The sequence below is a fragment of the Chrysemys picta genome, chromosome 5, assembly GCF_011386835.1.
Source record: "Chrysemys picta bellii isolate R12L10 chromosome 5, ASM1138683v2, whole genome shotgun sequence".
Classification (NCBI taxonomy): domain Eukaryota; kingdom Metazoa; phylum Chordata; order Testudines; family Emydidae; genus Chrysemys; species Chrysemys picta.
The window spans coordinates 94625671-94646457 of record NC_088795.1 but is presented as its reverse complement, the minus strand read 5'-3'; the positions used below and the strand labels follow the sequence as shown (position 1 = coordinate 94646457).

General features: G+C 40.3%; 1 protein-coding gene across 32 annotated transcripts in view; it reads right to left on the bottom strand.

Moving 5' to 3' along the window:
• Positions 1-1919: 1919 nt before the first annotated feature.
• Positions 1920-20787, bottom strand: part of CORIN (corin, serine peptidase) — a 286238-nt gene continuing 267370 nt past the window's right edge. For 17 of the 32 annotated variants that reach the window (XM_065598101.1, XM_065598102.1, XM_065598103.1 and 14 more), the window contains 6 exons: positions 17858-17907; positions 15616-15790; positions 10231-10317; positions 7210-7481; positions 5042-5187; positions 1920-3982 (listed from right to left, as the gene is read on the bottom strand). In XM_065598101.1, the coding sequence (XP_065454173.1) occupies positions 3800-3982; positions 5042-5187; positions 7210-7481; positions 10231-10317; positions 15616-15790; positions 17858-17907 (913 nt within the window). In that variant the 3' untranslated portion in view covers positions 1920-3799. Of the gene's footprint in view, positions 3983-5041; positions 5188-7209; positions 7482-10230; positions 10318-15615; positions 15791-17857; positions 17908-20787 lie in introns of those variants that run through there. The other 15 variants (XM_065598096.1, XM_065598111.1, XM_065598114.1 and 12 more) reach the window with 9 other exon arrangements.

The following is a 20787-nucleotide window of genomic DNA, read 5'->3' as shown; positions in this document are numbered from 1 at the left end:
TGTTTTTAATCAGTTTGAGTAAATGTCTCTTTCTTAACAGCTAAATGTTAGCACTTAACTTTTTTCATCTGTCAGCACTAAATTTCCCAAGCTATACATGACCTGAACTTTTAATTTTTTAAAAAATGTCTTTTAAAGCTATCTTTCTGGCCACCTTTATGTAGCATAAAAATGGGCACAATCCCTTTTTTTTAATTCACTTTTAATTTTGATGTTTTATTTTTTTTAATCTTGAGTACAAGCAAATCCTGATTGACTTGTGTTTTGATTTTTTATATTCGTGTTTTCCAGAGCAAATTTTAATGTTGCTATAAATCTCCGAAAGTATAGAACCATAAAGGAAATGTTTAAAAAAAAAAAAAATCTTAACAATAGCAGCATTAGCCAGTAATAAATCTTAAGACAAAAACTGTTTTGCAAACTGGTAAGTAAGTCATGCCCTTCATTTAATAGGTGTCTTTTCCGCATAGCAAGGTTTTTTTACTTTACGTAGTTTGACTGTTGTAAAAAGGTGAATCTGTGAAACTAGTCTCGGTACAGACAACCAGATCCCACCATTTGAATGGAGTTTGAGCACACACACAACCAGCCACTGTCATCTTTGTAACAGGGAGATGATAAAGTGTTTCACTATTTCTGATTGCACTGTCCATAGTCCAGTTGTGCAAACAGTAGTGCTTTCAAGGGGTATAATAGGTGGCTTGCCCCTTAAAGATTAAAGGCCTGGGGTCAACCAACCCTGATTACTGAAGAGGCACACCTGAGCAAGAATCCCAATTTTCCTCAATAAGAGCAGCAGGAAGCTGTAGAGTCCTCAGGTAGAAGTGTGGGTGGAGGGGAGTTCAGGAAACTAGAGAGTGAGAGGCCCCTGCAGGGAAGACGCCCCAGCTAGGAAGCTATATAGCAGGGAAGACCCTGAGACACGGGGGAGTTTGGATCTGTCTCCAGATTGAGGCTGGAAGGAAGATTGTGTTTGATTTTGAACTTTAAGTTAACAGCCGTCCTGAGGATCTGGTTTATGTTACTGGACTTATGAAAACCTCTTTTTGAGTTCGAGGCACCAAGAGGAGAAACGGAGGTGAGGGACTGCTTGCAGGGCTGCTGTGAGCCCACCAGAGGGCACCTGGGAACTGGAAGGGCCACTGCATGACAAGGGGCTTGACATTAAAGCTGGGGAAAAAACAGAGGGTGTTAATGAGGCCGGTTTGCTAGTCAGATGTTCTCACTCCATCTATGATGTATGTGTCTTAAACATTAGTGTGAAGTTGAAAGGTTAGTTACACTGAAGCATTAGCTTTAACTTTGTGTTCTTGTACAAAGTGGAAAATAATCATTCACCTCAAGCATAGCTTTTCAGTAAAAATGCACTAACAGCCTCAGGCTATCATACAAGTTGATTCAAAGTCATCGTGAAAGTACAACTGTAACATACAGGGGATGGAAGGCTTCATGGAATCTTTCTGTCTAGTTCTAGTTACGTTACAACTGATATTTTGCTCTCTGCACATTTACATTGTGCTGAAACTCTGCCTATTATTTGTCCATATCAATGCTAATCATTTTGAAATAATGTCATTGGAGAAATACTGATCTAAAGATATTCAGAGAAGATTATATGGCTTAGTAAGTTTTTTTTAATTTCCCACTACAAAAATGTAATTTAATCCAAAATATTTGTAAGCAGTCACACTTCTTCATCTTCCTATTAATATTCTTTATTGGTAACACCCATGAGAAATATGGGTAAGTTGTAGAGACAGAACCTGAACAGGCTGATACTGTGCTAAGAAAAGGCTAGCAGTGGTATGGTAAGCAACTTGTCACATGTATGCCAATATGGCTATTTGAAAAACGCAATCACAAGAGAGTAGAGGTATCGCCTTGCCTCTAACTCCTTCCATTTGAACTGAGTCTCTGGCCAGAATAAAAACATGTTTATTTTAGATCACAGAAATTATTGGAAAATTGTTGTACATATTTGTTTAATATGGGTAGAAATAAACACATCTATCTAGTTGGTGCAATGTTAATTCCATGTGGAGCTGGAGCTGTGATAGAAGTGAAACAACAAATGTGTTTTATCACCTTAAAATGGGGATACAATTGTTAGATAATTCTGATTGTCAGAGTTATGACAATACTCAGGAAAGGACTAATACATTGGAAGGAGGGAGTAAGTTTGACTCTTTAAAACCTACATACATTATTATGTGCACATATAGAGGGGGAAAAGCAGTATAAAAATACATTTATAAAATTACAAATATCATCTTTACATGGAATGTTATGGCAGAAATTATTTGGGAAAAAAAAACTACTACTCCTTTCTAATGCCACTTGGGATGCATACTTTCCTAACAAAGGTGATTATATTCAATGGGCTATATGGTGCCACCAGATTTTAAGCAGAACTCATTTATTTTACTGGGGAGTTCTGCTAGAAAACTGGTGGTAGGCTGAGGCCCAAGTAATCAATGAGGAAATAAGAAATTACCTTAATTATTATTTCTTGGCAGTGCTTACATATACATAGAATGGCTTTAAGTGTTCCAGTGCTTTACAATAAAATCAAAGCCAACTTTAAGTACATCTTTTGGTGAACAGAGACGGCAGGAGAGGCTGTTCATTTTATGACAGCATCTTTTCAATTTTTTTTCCTAATACTGAAAACAAAACTCCCTAAAAATCCTGTATTTCAGAACCCAGCTCCACTCTATTAAGGGCCAGAGCTTCAGATGGTTTATATCAATATGGTTCCTTTGACTTTAACTGAGCTACACCTGGTTACACCAGCTGAGGACCTGGTCCTACGGAGAAAGATGGAGCCTGGGCTACTGGAAGTTGTAATTTCCACACCTTTTTGCATTTGAGATTAGGATGTCGACAATCTATCTTATCTTGCATGAGTTAGATGCAGCCCTGAACTAGAGAAATTTGGATGCAGCTGTACTATTTAGAGGTTGGGGAGAGTTATTTTGCTGTCCCCTAAGCCCATAATATACAATGAAACATACTGTCATGTCACTAGGTGAAACTGCAATGCAACAGTGACTTAAATATTAAGTGTTTTGGACTTTTAAACTACTTTTATGAATACAGTGACTATTTCTATAGGACACTATCTGGTACAGGTTAGATTAGGTTAATCAAAACAGAAGGTACTGAATTTTAGAGGTAAATGTTTCACTTAACAGTAGTCTGAACTATGTGACTTAATTGTAGTGTGACAGTATCTAAACCATCCCACTTATCAGTTGTCTCAAAGAACTACACATTCTCCCATGCTGGTTGTATTTCTGACAAGGCCCTGCTATGCTAACATGGGAGCAAACTCGAGGTAGCAGAGAAGGGCTAATTTTAATATAGACCTCAGTGTCATCTTTGAGAATGTATTGATTTTATTCTTCACTGCAAGAATTGTAGGCTAAAACTGTGTGTGCTACTGTTTATTTTTCCCAAAAAGTTTTATAGTTTTACTAAGTCTGTACTACAGCTTAATTTAAATGTCTGAAAGGCAGAAGGTTGGCTGATTCTTCCTTTAAGCCTTGTGTTGTGCTTGGAATGCACACAATACAGCTAAAGGAAAAGTCAAAAGGATTACAAAAATAGTGTTGTGCCCCAACGTATCGCCAGGGGCAGAGAGTTTAATCAATTTATTTATGCTGCATTTTCCATACCTCCCCATCAACAACACAGAGCTTGCAACTTCTTCTTAAGTATCGTGATTGCACAATCTTCAATGGTTAAAGGCCATTGATCTTTGCCTCTTGTGTGTCAGCACAACACTACCCTTCTGGCATTAGTTTAGTAGAAAGGTGTGAATGTATATTTGTCTTTCAATCCATTCAGTGAAGTGTGACACGTTGCTATAAACTCCAGGTCCCAAAACTTTGGAAAAGCAGACGGAGCCCCATGAGGTTAAACCAAACAATGTCCAGCGTCCTGCAGGCTGCTCACAAACGAGAGGTCCTCCACTGTCGCCCTGTAATGGGAGAGGGAAAAACACAACGTGTGGATGTTACAGCCAATGCCATTATGGCTCAAGCTATATCTGAGTTTCTATAAAATCTGCTTTTCATGACTAATGCAGCTGTAAAAATAGGTTTCAGCTTATCTATACAACAGCATACGAACTAGACTGCTAATATTTTGAAACAATGTCAATAAGGTTTGGTTGGCTGGTATGTTCATACAAAAAAATAAATATTCACACCAACTAAAGAAAAAAAAATCAGCGTACTACTTAAAACACACTACTATTTAGAGGCTTTAAGCAGTAGCTTATAAGTAAGGCTATGTTTTAGTTTACTGCCCATGACCTGTCCACGACTTTTACTATGTAGCCCTGACTCAATCTGGGGAGGGGTGGCCTGGGAAGGCAGGTGCCAGCGGGCAGCCCAGGACCTGTACTGGGGGAGGGACATGGGGTGGCTGTGTGCCTGGGGGGAAATGGTGGGGCTGGCAGGCTCCTGACCTAGCTCCACGCCTTGCCAGAAGCAGAGCCATCCCCCTCACTCAGCTCCTAGGTGGAGGTGTGGCCAGGCAGCTCCACATGCTGACTCTGCCCAGTGTGCCGGCTTCGCAGCTCCCATTGGCCAGGAACCGCAGCCAATGAGATCTGTAGGGGCGATGCCTGCAGGTGGAGACATCATGCAGAACTGCTTAGTCACACCTCTGCCTAGGAGCTGAGCCAGGGGCATGTTGCTGCTTCCCAGAGCCTGCCTTCCCCCTCCTACCATACCTAAACTCTGCTGATGCAACTGGGGCAGGGGCCAGGCACACCAGCCATTTCGGTGGTCATGGACAGTCACGGACTCTGTGACAAACTTGCATACAATCATAATCCATTTCAAAGTTGATTGTACCAATAGAAATAAATAATGGGTCAAAAATGTTTGAGTCCATTTCTAAATAACCACTATGAAAATTAATGTTACCTCTGTATCAGAACTAACCGCTAGTGCCTATTGAAATACCATAGGTGCTTAGACTTTTATTTTAAAAAAATCTGCTTCATGTTTCTACTCAGAAAAAGGCCTACCATGCAAGAGTCCACAGTTCCAGACTCATATCCTGCACATAACATCCTGCTGGTGATGGTCTTCATGTCAAAGTATGACTGGCATTGTTCTAGGGAAATAATACGAACTTCTCCTTCTTGAAGTTTAAAAGGCACTGAAAAAAAATCTGTATTAAAGTATGCACGGTAATGTATAGAAATACTTGTATTCATTGCTAGTTGAGATTGCCTCATTCTTTTCTACGATAATAGGCTAAACTTAAAAATAGTAATGATAATAAAATTAGCTTTAAACATGTATTTAATATAAGAAGAAAAGCTTCTTTCCCCCATCCCCACCAGTACAGACCACCATGGAAGGGGGGGAGCACGGGCGTAGTTTCATATACTCCCACAAGTAAGGATTCACATTTCTCAAGCTCACAGGACAGTGGAATATGGGTGGAGATTGGCCCACCTTCTATTCCAGAGTGGGTAAGCATTTTATATTGTGCCTCCAGCTAAATCAGACTTAGAGTTGACAGACTGGGAAGGGAGCCTTTAAAAGACATGTTATGGGATTTTTGAGAATAGGGGTTGGGAAGAAGGCATAATTAGGGAGCATATACTTGGGGCTCAAAAGCCATGTCCACAACAACACTGTCACCCTCATACTTGGTATAATAAACCCATCAAAGCTGATGGCGTTACTCTGGGGGTGTCTACGTGAGGGCTTAGTTCGCGGCAAGCAGGGGTGTGACTCTAGCCTGCACACATGGTCTGTGTGCACCCTTCTCCTACACACTAAAAGTTCTCTAGTGGTCAGGAGCTGCTGAAAGTGCACTAGGAAACAGTTAGTGCATAGCAGCATGATCCACACAGCCACTTAGTGTGTGGGGAGCTAGACTGGCCATGAACTAAATGCCTGTGTAGATGAGCCTCAGAGCGCTTATCAGAGGAGAGCAAGACATCACACCATTCATCCTGTTCCGAAGGGGCCAATGAAGACTTGTTCCCTGCTGTAAATCTCTGCCGAAACTCAAAGGTGAAGGGAAACTGTTAAACTTAGAGTACAAAGTACTAACCACTATGCAATCAAGATGAACACCTTTGTTTTATGGTGCTTAGTAATCTGTAACTTTGAAAGTGATGTCATTGACAACATGACAGTTCTGGCCAGTAAAAAACACCACCAACACCACCACCACGTTTTGCCATTGTCCAATGGTATGAAAGATCATCACTGCATCATTAGGTCTGCTACCTTTAGACTAGGTGTATGCGGAAAGAATGGATTTGTTGTTAGCAAACAGACTACACCAGTCAGTGGCATTTAAGAGTTCAGGGCTTACCTCCTTCCCCTGCTAATGATTACAATAAATAAAAAAAGAGAAATATTTCCACATCACTGGTACTTAAGAGCCAGAGCAGCCACAACATTTCCCCTATGCTCTGTGTCATGGGACCCTGGCCCTTACAATTAATAAAAACCTTTCTGGGCAGAAAAGAGGCACCCGGGGATTAGGTGGGAGGTGGGGTAAATAGTGGCACAAGGCCACAGCATGCTATAGAGAGTTTTGGTTTAAAAAAAATAAATCTTGGTTAGTCAAGCAACAAGCCAAGATTTGAGCCTGAAGCTTTGCACACAGCTAACATTATCATCACCCTCTGATCATTTGACACACTCTCAACATAGCTTCAAATGCAGCTTAATCAAGTAACAGACTACAGACACCTCTCCAGGTTACACAAACCCGACTTACACAAATCCGCACTTACAGAAAAAGTTCCGTAAGCTTGAAATAAGAGGGTTTTTTTGCGTAATGGTCGGGTATACGTTTCCGAGTTACGCAAGGCATTCTGGAACGGAACGCTTGCGCAAGTCGTGGAGCATCTGCATAGCCAGGATTTTCAGGCTATTTCCTCTGTAGAAGCTCCTGGATGGGCAGTACTCTTAAAAATCACATCATGTATGTAGCTGCTGAAATATGTATTTAGCAGCCTAACTTTAGGCTCCTGATTTTGACAAGCTAAGCTCTAGACACAGGCATAGCCTTTTGTGAATACATACAGATTATGTATAAGTGGCCTAATAAGGCACAAGTATATAACTAGAGGAAGACACAGTGGTTTGCAATTGGAGCCAAGTAGTTGATCTGGTTAGTAGACGGTTAGATTGCTCTAAAGAGTCTGGAAAGCATTCATCTTACTTTTGTTGCCCATGTGTCCCCAGCCTGTGATGTAGCAGTAGGTATCTGGCTCAACCAACTGCTCCCTGCTGGGTAAGCAGACTGGCCTTACATAACTTGTCTCGTTGATATCTTCATTTAGTTCTACAATGCTGATATCATAGTCAACTACTGCTCTGTTATAGCGTGGATGCAAGATAATAGTCTTCACCAGTCGGGTCTGCATGAAGATTGATGGATGATCCAGATTGTTTATACCAAACACCACTTTCCAGACTGCAGCATTTTCTCTCCTTTATAAGAGGGGGAAAAATGTAAATTTTCTCCTATAGTTCTTTTATACACAGTTGTATAATTGAGGACTTCTGGATACCTTTCTGCAATGCACTGAAAACACAAGTGGTACTATATAATTAACAGAAATATTACTTTAAGAGGTTACACTAAAAATTAAGATCTTACCAAAACCACAAAATAATACTTTCTTTCCTTCAAATTTTCCACCCAAGGAACACAGGGCTAGATTCACCAAGGGACTTCAGGAGAGTGAGCCTGCAGAACGTCAAGTTTTGTGAGTTCCACTGTGCCTTAGCTGGATTTAGGGGGCCTGGGGCAAAGCAATTTTGGGGGCCCCTTCCATAAAAAAAAGTTGCAATACTAGAGAATACTATATTCTCGTGGGGGCCATGGCTGGATTTGCACATACCCACAAGTAAAAACTTACGCCCAAGTCCCCCATGTGAATCTAGGCCTCAGTGCTCAAACATTCATGAATTCACTCTTTCCTCACTCTTGTGATGTTAGAAAGTTTCATAGTTGTTATGTTATAGATGGATAAAGTGAAATACAGCAAGATTCAGATTTGCCCAAGGTCACAGAGGAAGCCTGTGGAAGAACTGAGCAAAGTCTCCTGACTCCCGTCCATGTATTTTAGCTGTAGTACTATCCGTCTCTTGTTAGTTTGTGCAAAAGAAAGAACAATAATCTCAGGTTGCAATTAGGTCATGGCAAATTTTAGAAAACAATTCCTGAATAAAAATACTGAAAAAAGCAAAAGTTACAGAACCATAATTGGATGGGTGGTCACCAAATCACTAGTATAAAGTTATACCCAAAATAATCACTCACGTTTCCATTTTTGTGCAAACCACAAGAACAGTGCATATGCTGTTTTGAACATGAAGCACCACATTAGAACATAACTTAGATCAAATTGATGTGCCCCATCCCTGAGGTCTCCTATTATTTTTAAGAAGAGGCTGTATATATTTTAACTTTGGTGGAGGCTGGTCCTTCTGGGCTCCTGTAACGTGCCAAGTGCCCTCAATTCCTATTGCCGTCAAGATGCTCAGTATCATTAGGACAGGGCTAGGAAATCCACTAATGTAGTCTTTTGCCTCTATCTTGCTTTGTCACTAAGCAATTGATTTCTATGTGCTACTCAAGCAACTCTGAATTTAACTTTGCAGCTCTTACGAGAGAGCTGTCCTTGTATTCAGCCACTAGCTAGTACCAAAAAAATCATCACATCACTTTGCTCTATGTGGAAATTATGAAAGTTTGGTCGCTCCAGCCTTAGGTGTTGGGCCCCAAGATGTCAAGTGTCAGCAACCTAAGGTTGAAGATCACATGTCAATTTGACGTTTAGGCATGACTGCCTAAGACTACGTTTCCATGATTGTATTTTTAAAAATTGTAGCCATCATTACTGACATTTGTGGATTTTTGCAGTTGAGGGAAGGGGAGGTAATAGTGTCGAGAGGACTGAACCAACATCATTGGAGCTGCATGCGAACCGCCATGTTAAAATGTGGGCTGTATTAGAGGCTAAGAGTATTAAATCACATGATGAGAGCTAGTGGGAACTCACAGGTTCTCTGACTTCCCTGTGGCTTTAAAAAAAAAAAGGAAGCATTTAGTATTTATATAGCTGGTTGAACATGGTTTTGTAAAGCTTGGCTGCCTTTATAGAGACTGTGGCAGAAAGAAGCTGTGAAAATGCTCTCTCTCAGCATTGTGGTTTTCTGATTGCCCTTGCTGACATTTCAGACTCTATCTCTATCTCAACATAAGACCATGGCTTTCTGTATGACAACAAACCACAAGGCATATTTATGTCTTACTGTGTCTTGTGGGAACAAAGCAAGGAAAGATTTTGAAAATGCAGAGCCAGGGGCAATGAAAAGTCAAAACATTAATATATTCTCAACAGAAAAGAAACCTTTAAATTTTAAATTGATCTTAGGCGTTTTCATGGGATTTATTGCAAAATAGACTCGACAAAACCCTAGGGTACACAATGAGGAAACACTAGCAATGGCAAGAACATGGACTAGATGCTTTATGAAGTCTCATCGCTATTGTCTATTTGAATATCTGAAAGCACGTTTGCTGTAATGCTCTCTGCGAGTGGCTGTAACACTTGTATGCACATAATCACTGCATGCTGGCTAACTGTCTTTGCCAAAATGCCTCTAACTAATAAGTCTCAGGATAAAAATATATCATCTGTTAAGATCACTTTAAAATTCCTCTTTAATTGCTTCTTTTTTTTTTTTTTTTTGATTGGCAAATTTAAAATAAGACAGACAGGGCCCTCCAATTTATGAAAGTATACTTTTAAAACGATTTAACAACATAAGACCTCGCATTTATAGTTTGGTGCCACTATAGGGTCAGAAGAGTGAGCATAACCTATTTCTTGTAATTTCACAGTGACAGATTCAAACAAGATATTGGTGTAGAAATTTACAAACCTTTTCATCCCAGCAATTTCAAATGGCCGGCATTTGGGATCCATTCTGGGACACAGAGTGTTCTTTTAAAGGAAACATTCTAGGTATACACTGATGCAATATAGATCTATCCAGGGACAAATGAACCATTCAAAAAGTCTAAGTGCTCTAGAAAGAAAACTTCCCCAAGCAGTTTCTCTCCTCACTCATCATTAACGGGTAATACCTCTCAACTGTCAAGTTCTAAATGGTGCAATATTGTTACTGAGGGCTCTAGGACGAAGCCCCGCCCTTCAACTCAGCTTACCAAAGAAGTTCTTCCAAAACTATAGAAAGAGTCCAGCAATCGATAAACAGCATTAAGAGGAAATTCTGTTGACTAGTGTTTGTCTCCCTTTAAAGGAAAAAAAAATCAATTTATTGTAAGTTAGAAGTTACATTCTGGTCTTCCAGAGTCGGTTGTATGAGAAGAGAAGCTACTAACAGAAACAAAATGTATCATGTAAGAAATTTCTCATTGTGCTGCATAGCTTCTTTCCTCATTCATCACAGAATCACAGAAATGGGAGAAGTGGAAAGAGGAATTTTAATTACTGTTACAGCAAAATAATAGGCAGAAATAGAACTTCCCTCTATATAAAAGCACAGCTTTGTAATTTGTTTAGGAGCCAATCCAGCAGCAACTTTCTAATAAAGGATGTCGCTACAGAGGATTGGAAACCTACTGTGTAAATGAGATGCTTTCTTTCCACAGTGCCACTAGGACCCACGTAAAGGGCAGCCTTGATGCCCTCCATGCATGGTTTCCCAGATGGCTAGCACAACAACTGGCTCAGGATTTTAACATCTTGCCCATAGCAACTATGAAGCTCTCATACCCTGGCATTTAGAGTAAATGAGATGAACAGGATATGCCTGGTGTGTGTATCCCCGAGATGTCTTTAGATCTCTAGGACTGCACATGTATGCTGCATCCTTTCAAAGAAGTGTGGAAGCTTGGAACAAAACAAGAAAGGCCAGCCACAGGTTTGTCTAGTCTGGCCAGGCTGATCAATCTTGACGCCTAATGATACTTAGTTGTAGAGTCAGATACATCTGTATAAAGAATGCCACTAGCACTGACAGCAACTTTTCATGGTGCTTGGTTGCAGGATGTTGACCAGCCATCCAGCAGAAACTCTAATGAAGCTAAGATTGCCAGAACTTTCGGATTATTAATTGCATTAATTAGAGGCCAAGGTGGCATTGTGTTGGGCACTGTACAGAGGGAGCTTACTGTTTCCCTTCATACCAGAAATGAAACTTGACCACATCAATGATTGAAATTTTCTGGTTAAGTTTTGCCTAGATACCAAAATGTATCAATGAGGCAATAGAGAATTCCTGCTGAACTACACTTCTCTTCTGATGTGCAGGCTGTTAACTAGATGGTTCAGGTCAGGATGAAGGAGGTGTCCCTACTTCAAGAGATCTGTTCTTTTCCACAGATGCAGTGAAAGTTCCTTGACTGTCTATTCAGTCCAAACCAGTGGAGGGCTAGGATGACAACTTCAGCTCTTGTGTCTTCTTTTCTGTACCCTTTATGTGAACTGTCTTTAAAAGCAGCAAATTCTTCTGACCAGGACATTATTTCAAATGCAACATAGAAATTTTGACCTCTGGCTACTTACTGGATTTGGAAGGGATACAAACATTCAAATTTAAGATCATAAACCAACTTCTAACTACCCAGGAGGAAGGTTCCTCTGGGGGCAAGTTGTTCTATAACTGTCCACTATGGGGTTTCTTGCATTTTCCTCTTGCAGCTGGTACTAACCATTAACAGAGGAAGTCCTGGCTGCTACGGTCTGACCAAATATGGGCATTCCTATATGTGTTTGTTCAGCCACTCTGCTGCTAGCCTGCTAGAGCTGTTAAAGTGAACTAAAAGGATATGTACTCTGAGATTTTGCAAAATTATGTAGCACAAGGTGTGAGCTTCAGAGAGCTGGATGCTTTCCTTTTGCTAAGTAAGGGACCATAAATCCTGAATCATCATCTCTTCCAAATATGCACCACACCTTGCAACGCTTGCTTGTGTAGCAAGTATGCAAGGGTCTACAAGTGAAAACTGAGTAAGCTGTCAGCAAGTTGTTTGTACTTGCCCATAAAAGGGCATTCAGACATGATCCAAGAATGACACCTAATTTTGCACTGCATCAGATATATTATTCTACAACCTCAGAAGGAATCTCTGAAGGCACATTGTGTGAAATCGCATGCACAGGTTGATACTGATGCATAAACCAGTAAACCTAGTCAGTGGAGACAGTTAACTATAGTTGGCTGCTGGTAGGAAACAACTTTTGCAATGATGTCTTCGATCTTTGCAAATCTTCATCGTGGTGATCTTCACCTGTGCTAGGCCTTTTTTGACTCTTCTTTTTTGACAGTTTTCTGTGTTGGGCTCAAAAAGCCATTCTTGATTTTGAACTGGTGCATTTGAATCCTTTCTAGCAGTTGGCAAGTTATGAGGGGTCTGTTTCTCTAAACAGGAACTGGATTGTGAAATTATCCATAAATATGTATAGATGGGTAACTACTAAATGCCATTTAAGACTTTGGGTGCAGAGGATGGATCAGAAGGCAGAGTCTTGTACATGAACTGTGAGCTGTCATACACCAATGCTCATTTTGTCTTTGTCATGCTGAGGTTTATTAGTTTGTGAAGAAAAAAAATATCTAGGTCTTCCTTGGGAGCTTCTGTTCCAGATTATTTTCTCTGCTAATAGAAAAAGTCCCTTCTTCAGTACCCTGTTGGTGGTGACCAACAGATTGCTATGGTGGATTTCATAGAGATGGTTGAGGCCGCTCAGCATTCTCAGATATTAATTTCTCCAAAGTTTTCTATGGCCTCTCACGTATAAATTTGGCTGTACAAGGTATCTGTTTAGGATGAGTGATTGGTACTCATGGTGTAGCCATGGAGTTAGGCGCCAATGCTCATCCCAAATCACATCAAGAGTCAGGAAATATTGCAAAGAAATAATATTTTACATGCTGCTGCCAGAATTGACCAGAATATGAACCTGGGACCTCTGACATTCAAAGCAAAAATCACACCCCCAGATAGTAGCAAGCAAGAGGCTCATCAAGTTGGTTTTCCTTATTAAGGATAGGATCTGAATCACTCTTACAGTCTATAAGGGATCTTTTAGAAGGAAGCCCCTTTCTTATGGTTTGACTGTCTTTCACTGGTGCAGCTACTGCTGCACCAACTGTAGCTTCCCAAAGTTTATGGAATTTTCATCCATTTTTATATAACATTGTAGTTTAACATTTAGTTTTAACCAGAAATCCCCGTTCAGATCTTATGATGTTCTTAAAGCAGGCACATACTGGAAACTCTGTATCTAATTTTGCTTAAAGGGGAATATTTTATTATTATTAATGAATTCTTTGTGAGCCACTGGCTTGTTGCCCTGTGAGAGTCATGAGTTTTTTGGGTTTTGTTAGTTTTTTGTGGTGTGCGTATGAGACTTCCTCTGGTTGTTGGGAGGAGGGAGGTAGCATGCTATTCATCCTGGCCTAGGGACCACTTGATTGAGATGGGCACTGGAACAAATATCCTGATTGGTGTTCTTTCGAAGGCTAGCTGGTGGGCTATTTCCGCAATCTACTGCCCACGCTGGCTATCACCCTGGTAATTACTTCAGGAGCAACCTAGTGTCACTCTCAGGCTTTACGCATTAAATCAGGAGTCATTTTGAACATGGGAGGGGATTTTTCATTTGTCTTGCTGTAATCGCATGATGGTTGAGCTGCATCGGAAATGGAGTCCTCTGGTTCCCCGTTCTGTCACATACTGCCTGAGATGCTCCTTATACTTTAGTATGGAGCCAGTCTATAGGGAGGGGGAAGGGTAGAGAAAGACCCCCTTCCTACCTTTCAGACTGTGAGCCCTTTTCCCTGGCAGAATGAAGGTCTGCAGGCTGACAACCTGATAATCACAAATTCTCATTACACTACAGCCTGAGACAGGGCTTCTCTGCATGCCCAGACATGGCGTAGGATGGGGGGGGGGGGCAGGGAACCTGATACAGCAAGACATGAGAAAGTCCTGTAGAGGACAAAAGCCCCAACAAACCCTCCCTCAGGGTGAGATGGCAAAGGAGAAAAGGTTCAAGCCCTGATTTTTACACCACTTGCTCATTAACAATATGAACTGTTGCTTTACAAAAGGGACACGTTGCTTTTGTCTTTTTAAAACCTGAAGTCTCACTAAGATGTGAGGGGTTCTCTGTACGAATGATCATGCTCCAGGTGAGCCCTCCCGTGATGGAGTCATGGATTTGGATGGCAGATGAAGACCTGGCACACCTGTCTGGCTCAAAGCTCCACGGCCTGGCCATGCAAGTTGGCAACCTGGGGCAGAAGGCCATAGCTCTCCCTCTGAAGCCCCATGCTCTGGCAATGCAAGGGTGAGTGGCAGTAGGCCATATAGCTCACCCTTTGAGTTTCCTGAAAAGCTGCCTACAGCACCCTTTGGATGTGGCTCAACGCTTGCAGGGCTTCTCTGTTGCTGTGGTGGGAGGGAGAGAGAGCCTATTCAAAAGGTGCTGCACTGGAGGAACCAGAGGGATGGAGCCTCAATGTTCCAGTGATTCCTCACTTCAGGAAAGGGTAAGGAGAGCTAGAAGGTGAGATGAAATTGCTACTGCACAAAAATGAATACAAATTAGAGTTATAAAACAAAGTGGGGTCAGGAGAAACTGAGCCACCAGTTTGTTCTACTGCCAGAAGCAGAATTTCTGGTGGCCTGAGTTGAAGGGTGGCACTTTGTTCAGTGCTGTTGCTGGAGGCTCCAGGATTGTCTCCCAACTCCACAGGTGGTAGGCATCTCCCATTAGGGATGAATGAGCTGAGATGCTGTGTAGCAGAAATGTACTTAGACTATATGAAGGGAAAAGCACGTTAACTAATGAAACACATTTTAATTCTCTTTAGAAACCTAATTAACAGGATTTGGTGCAAAACTGGAAGTAAGGTAATAAATTTCCACCCAAAATTCTGTTTAATCAAAATGATACCACAATTAGCATTAAACTGTCACCCATGTCTGGTGCCTGAGGTGCATCAATGGTTCTTGTGCTTCAAACAGAAAATCCTTGTGGTATCAAATCTCAGATACTAGAAATTGCCACTCCATGGTAAGTGCTGGTTTTTTAATAATGACAGCCCTAGTGGAGATAGCGTAGTATTTCTCTATAGTTAGAAAAGGCAATAACTCCATCATCTCAGATACCACTGGGGCTAAGTGTCTATTTTATTTTTTCTGGTTAAACAGCTATCACTGTCCCCGTATTCTTGTGTTATTTTTATTCTGGCTCTCAGTGAGATGATTTATTAATCTATAGTTATATGTGACACATTAGTAAAATATCACAAATGAAAGGGATAGTTTTTTTATGAATTTCCTAGCTAAAAGTCAAAGCTGTCATCAATTTTAGGTATCAAAGTGAATATTAAAACTAGTCAAACCCTCAGCTGAAATCATTTAATAATATTCATTGTCTCTTTAGTCTCTAAAAAGAGATTTGTTGTTTTGACAAGATCACCTGCTGATTTTTTTTTAATATATATTTACGTGGAAGTTATTTGTCTAACTAGCCATTTGTAGGTCAACAGTAAAACTTGTCTCAGCTCTGCTCACCCCTCAAAGCAGTGTGCTACCGTCAAAACCCATTTGTTTGCAATCAAAACACAGCCACATATGTGCCCACTTGGTTCACTCTGCAGAGAGCACTGCCACGGCCACCGTCCTGGACGACTAGTCCTGCCGCCAAGGATCCTCTTGCTCATGCGAGCTGCAGGGCGACGGCCACAATCTAGCAAGAAATGTATGATACAGTGTGTTATTTACTGCCACAAAATTCAATGTGCATAGAATGTTCTCGAAATCTGCTCTGAAAAAAAGTATTGCAAGAGGGTTTCTCTATACGGAATGAAATTATAAACTCATGAAATTGTGTCGCACCTATGGGAAGAATTTATAAAAACTCAACACACTGTGTTTGAATTCCATATACAATGAGCCAAATTCATCCCTCCTTTCACTTCAGTGGACTGAGCCCAGAGATTAATTTGACCTATTTAGGTTCCCAAATAAGACAAATGGGGGGGGGGGGAGGGGGGAAGCCAGACTAAGTTGGAAGAGTTTGGCTTTCTCGGAGAAGTAGAGCTACCGACTTAGCCTTGGGCAGGGGGGTTATTTGTATACCAGTCAATCACCAGCATGTTGCTGCTACCTGGCCCACACACCAGAACTGGCACTGAGTAGCACATTGGAAAGCCTGTGCCCAGGCCCAGAAGCCCAAGCGTGGGATGTGCATCTAGCTGCAGGATATATACTATTTCTTTACTCATGGAAATTTCCAATGGAAAATAGCTATTTGCTCATACATAGCTTGCCAGTGCTGATTTTTTTTTTTTTACAATGCCTATTTTAGTGCTCCGTCCATTCTAGTTTTAAATATCCACCACTTCCCTTGGAAACTATAGCATATTGTTATAAATTTCACTGACAAGAAGTTTTCCATCAACTTACTGGTCAGCTACACACCTTTTAAAAATATGTTCATCCCTTTCTTTTAGTTCTCCTTTTTAATTCTGGGATTGTAATGTGACAGGCTATTATAAATCTCTTGTTTTATTACTGCCCAATTTAGAGAATTGGCTGACATAGTATCAGTTTCTGGAATCCTTCCCCAGGGGAGGATATCCTGTTTTTGCATATATGTTGGAATTTAGCGATGAAGAAATAAATTAGTACAATGTTGATTTGTAACTATTAAATTCTTAGCACGTTCCCTCAAATAACTTCTGGGGACAAGGACTTTTGTGTTGCTTTAAAGTCCTCTATATGTACTACATGTAAGAGGCAAACAACCTTACCGAGTCCTACCAGATGATTTTTCTGGTAATAATAAACTGAGTAGTTTCCTGGATCTAGGTCATGCTTTATGATTAATCTGTCTCATCAGGCTAATATATTTATTCAAAATGTTCTTCAAGAAAGCTTTTCCGTTTTGTAGAACCTGACATCCATCTGAAGAATTGCTGTATTTTCAAACCACTTAAACTTGCACAATCCACTGTGCATTTAGATTTAATCTGGAGTTTTCTCCTTTAAATTTCCCTATCCCCTTGACAGTCACAGCTACAAATGGATCACATACCACATCAGGAGCTTACTTATTATAGCGGTAGCAAAAGATGTTCCCAACAGCAACAAAAGTTTAATATAATTAAAACGGATATTGACAAGATTAGGGCAAACCAGGAAGTCATCCTTTGGTTCTGGGTCCATTTGCAAGACATTGGAAAGATGATGCTACCAGTGCAAACAGTTAGTGATATAATTTCTGGGCCAGATTCTGTTTTCAGTCAGTCCAGAGTAAATCCAATAAAGTCAGTGAACTTACTCCAGACTCACTAATATCTCAGTCTGACCCTTTCTCATTAGATTCTATGGACCAAACCTTCATGTCTTTATTCAGGCAAATTTCCACAGAAGCCTGAGAGAGTCTTCCTAAGAAGCACTACAGAAAACGCAGTACCTGTAACTATATCATCATACCAATTATGGACCAAGCCTGCTCCCTTTGAAATTAACTGTAAGACTCCCATTTAATTTTGCGAGGGCAGGAGCCAGCCTTAATCCAATACAATGGACAATTTCATCATCAAAAGGGGGGAAAAGATGATAACATTGGATGTAGTGAAAAAAAAGGGAAATAACAGGTGAACAAAAGTATATCAGATTTCAAAGGGAAATACACATTAAAGATTTGTTTTTGAGAAAGTATATTTCAACATATCAAAGACACATGCTTAAGAGCCCAAATAAAATGTTCTTCATATGTTGTTCCAGGAATTATATGTTTTTCTCTTACCTTTTTTGCTACAGAGAAGGGACACTTTACTTCTGCTTTGACATGACTGCCTAAGTGTTGAAACAATAACATGAAAAACATATTATTGACAATTTACATATCATATTATATCGGCTCAATATAAGAGCAATTGGATTTAAACACAGCAAAATCAATCCACGATACAATGAAACACCGGGAGTATTATATTGGGGCACCAGAAATTGCACTGGCTTCAAGTTTGTTTCTGAAGGCAGTTAAAGGTGTTATTTTAGATCTATATAAAGCCTTTATGAATTGAGTGCTGCATATCTTAGAGACTACCTCTTTCTTTATTAATTAACCCAACAGCTGAGATGCACTATCTGATAATTCCTAAATTCTGAAGGCAAATAAATCTCTGTGAAGTTCTCTTGGTTCTTCCAGGTAGGTGAAAGACTTTTGTTGACACTTACTTGCTAGAAAATGGCTTTTAGATTAAACAGAATTTTTTGCCAAAAGAATTTTGGTCTTTTGATGAAAACCCAGAAAGTTTCCAAGGGAAACATTTATGCAACTGAAGAGTTCACATTTTTGTTGAAAGTTTTTGGGAGGGAGAGAATTATTTTCCTACCAGTTGTATGGATTCTACAGTTCATTTGCCTCCTTGCCTCACATAGTCCAAGGTCCACTGACTTCAATGGGATTACTCACACTAGGAGTCAAGTTATTCATGTGCATGGCTGACAGTGCCTGCAAACCATTAAACCCAGTTAATAAGTGAGACATCTTGAATAAGATGAAGTCTGAACAAGACATCAATTGCTATGAAGATCTCCGTATTTATTTACTATACATATGGATTTGCTAAGAATGGAAGGCCAAATTATTGTTATCCATGTTTTTAATTTTTTTCTATGTGTCTTGAAGGATTGATGAGCACAATATACTAGTGGAAAAAATATTATGAGAGGCTTTCTTAGATTTCAGTAGCAATACCACTTAAAATCTGGACAAGTTCTCAACCAAAACCGTATTAAAACATAAATCTAATTTGTTTTTCTCTTTTATATCAACCCATATAATTTTCAGGCCAGCAGAGATATCAGGAATGTGGGCACATATGGAAATTAAAGAAAAATCAAATACAGGTCAAACTGCAGGAAAAATCCTTGTACTGAAAGAATGATAAATGTGTCCAGTGTTCTAAGAGGCAGTATTACACGCTGTTATAACATTGCATTGTACATAAGAACAGCCATACGGGTCAGAACAAAGGTCCATCTAGCCCAGTATCCTGTCTTCCGACAGTGGCCAATGCCAGGAGCTCCAGAGGGAATGAACAGAATATGTAATCATCAACTGATCCATTCTCTGTCGCTCATTCCCAGCTTCTGGAAAACAGAGGCTAGGGACACCATCTCTGCCCATCCTGGCTAAGATGCCATTGATGGACCTATCCACCATGAATTTATCTAGTTCTTTTTTGAACCCTGTTATAGTCTTTGCCTTCACAACATCCTCTGGCAAAGGGTTCTACAGGTTGACTGTGTATTGTGTGAAGAAATACTTCCTTTTGCTTGTTTTAAACCGGCTGCCTATTAATTTCATTTGGTGACCCCTAGTTCTTGTATTGTGAGAAGGAGTAAATAACACTTCTTTATCTGTATTACTAGATAGAGCAAAAAAGGAATGAAGTATACTAACTTATATTTATATTGTGCTTTTCATCAAGAAGGATCACAAAGTATTTTACAAACTTACTGTCACTTGCTGGTTTGAACTAGAGGAAATGGTGGATTCTCTGTAACATCAAGTCTTTAAATCAAGATTTGAGGACTTCAGTAGCTGAGCCAGAGGTCTATTACAAGAATGGGTAGGTGAAAGTCTGTGTCCTGTGATGTGCAGGAGGTCAGACTATATGATCATGATGGTCCCTTTTGGCCTTAAAATCTGAGTCTAATTTAAACTTATACACAAAATACTGTATAGAGTAAAATACCGTAAACCCGTGGTTTTCAACCTGTGGTCTGTGGACCCCTGGGAATTTCCAAAGGGGTGTGCACCTCCATTTGAAATTTTTAGGGGTCTACAAATGAAAAAAGGTTGAAAACCACTGGCCTATACCAGGCAAACCAATATTACACTATGGTGTAAGACAAAATAATAAATTCCCTTGCAACTATTTAAAAATTTAAGATTTTTTTTTTTACATAAACAATTTTTTTTTGTAATTCAACTGGGAATTTGGCTAGGCTACTGGAATTAACACTTCTGTTGAAAAATGCCATGGGCCCTACTCAAGCCACCAGTGGTCAGGAACTAAATTCTATATATCACGGGAAAGATGGAAGACATCTAGCTGGCCATAATGGATGAATACACGAATAAATCCAGCTCTGAAGTAAACTGGCATAACCCCAGTGACATGAATGGAGTTAGAATCATAGAAGATTAGGGTTGGAAGAGACCTCAGGAGGTCATCTAGTCCAACCCCCTCATCAAAGCAGGACCAACACCAACTAAATCATCCCAGCCAGGGCTTTGTCAAGCCAGGCCTTAAAAACCTCTAAGGATGAAGATTCTACCACCTACCTAGGTAACCCATTCCAATGCTTCACCACCCTCCTAGTGAAATTGTGTTTCCTAATATCCAACCTCGACCTCCCCTACTGCAACTTGAGACCATTGCTCTTTGTTCTGTCATCTGCCACCACTTATAACAGCCTAGCTCCAGCCTCTTTGGAACCCCCTTTCAGGTAGTTGAAGGCTGATATCAAATCCCTTCTCACTCTTCTCTTCTGCAGACTAAAAAAGCGCATTTTCCTCAGCCTCTCCTTGTAAGTCATGTGCCTCAGCCCCCCCTGTAATCCCCAGGTCTTTCCTGCAGAACTGCTGCTTAGCCAGTCGGTCCCCAGCCTGTAGCGGTGCATGGGATTCTTCTGTCCTAAGTGCAGGACTCTTGTTGAACC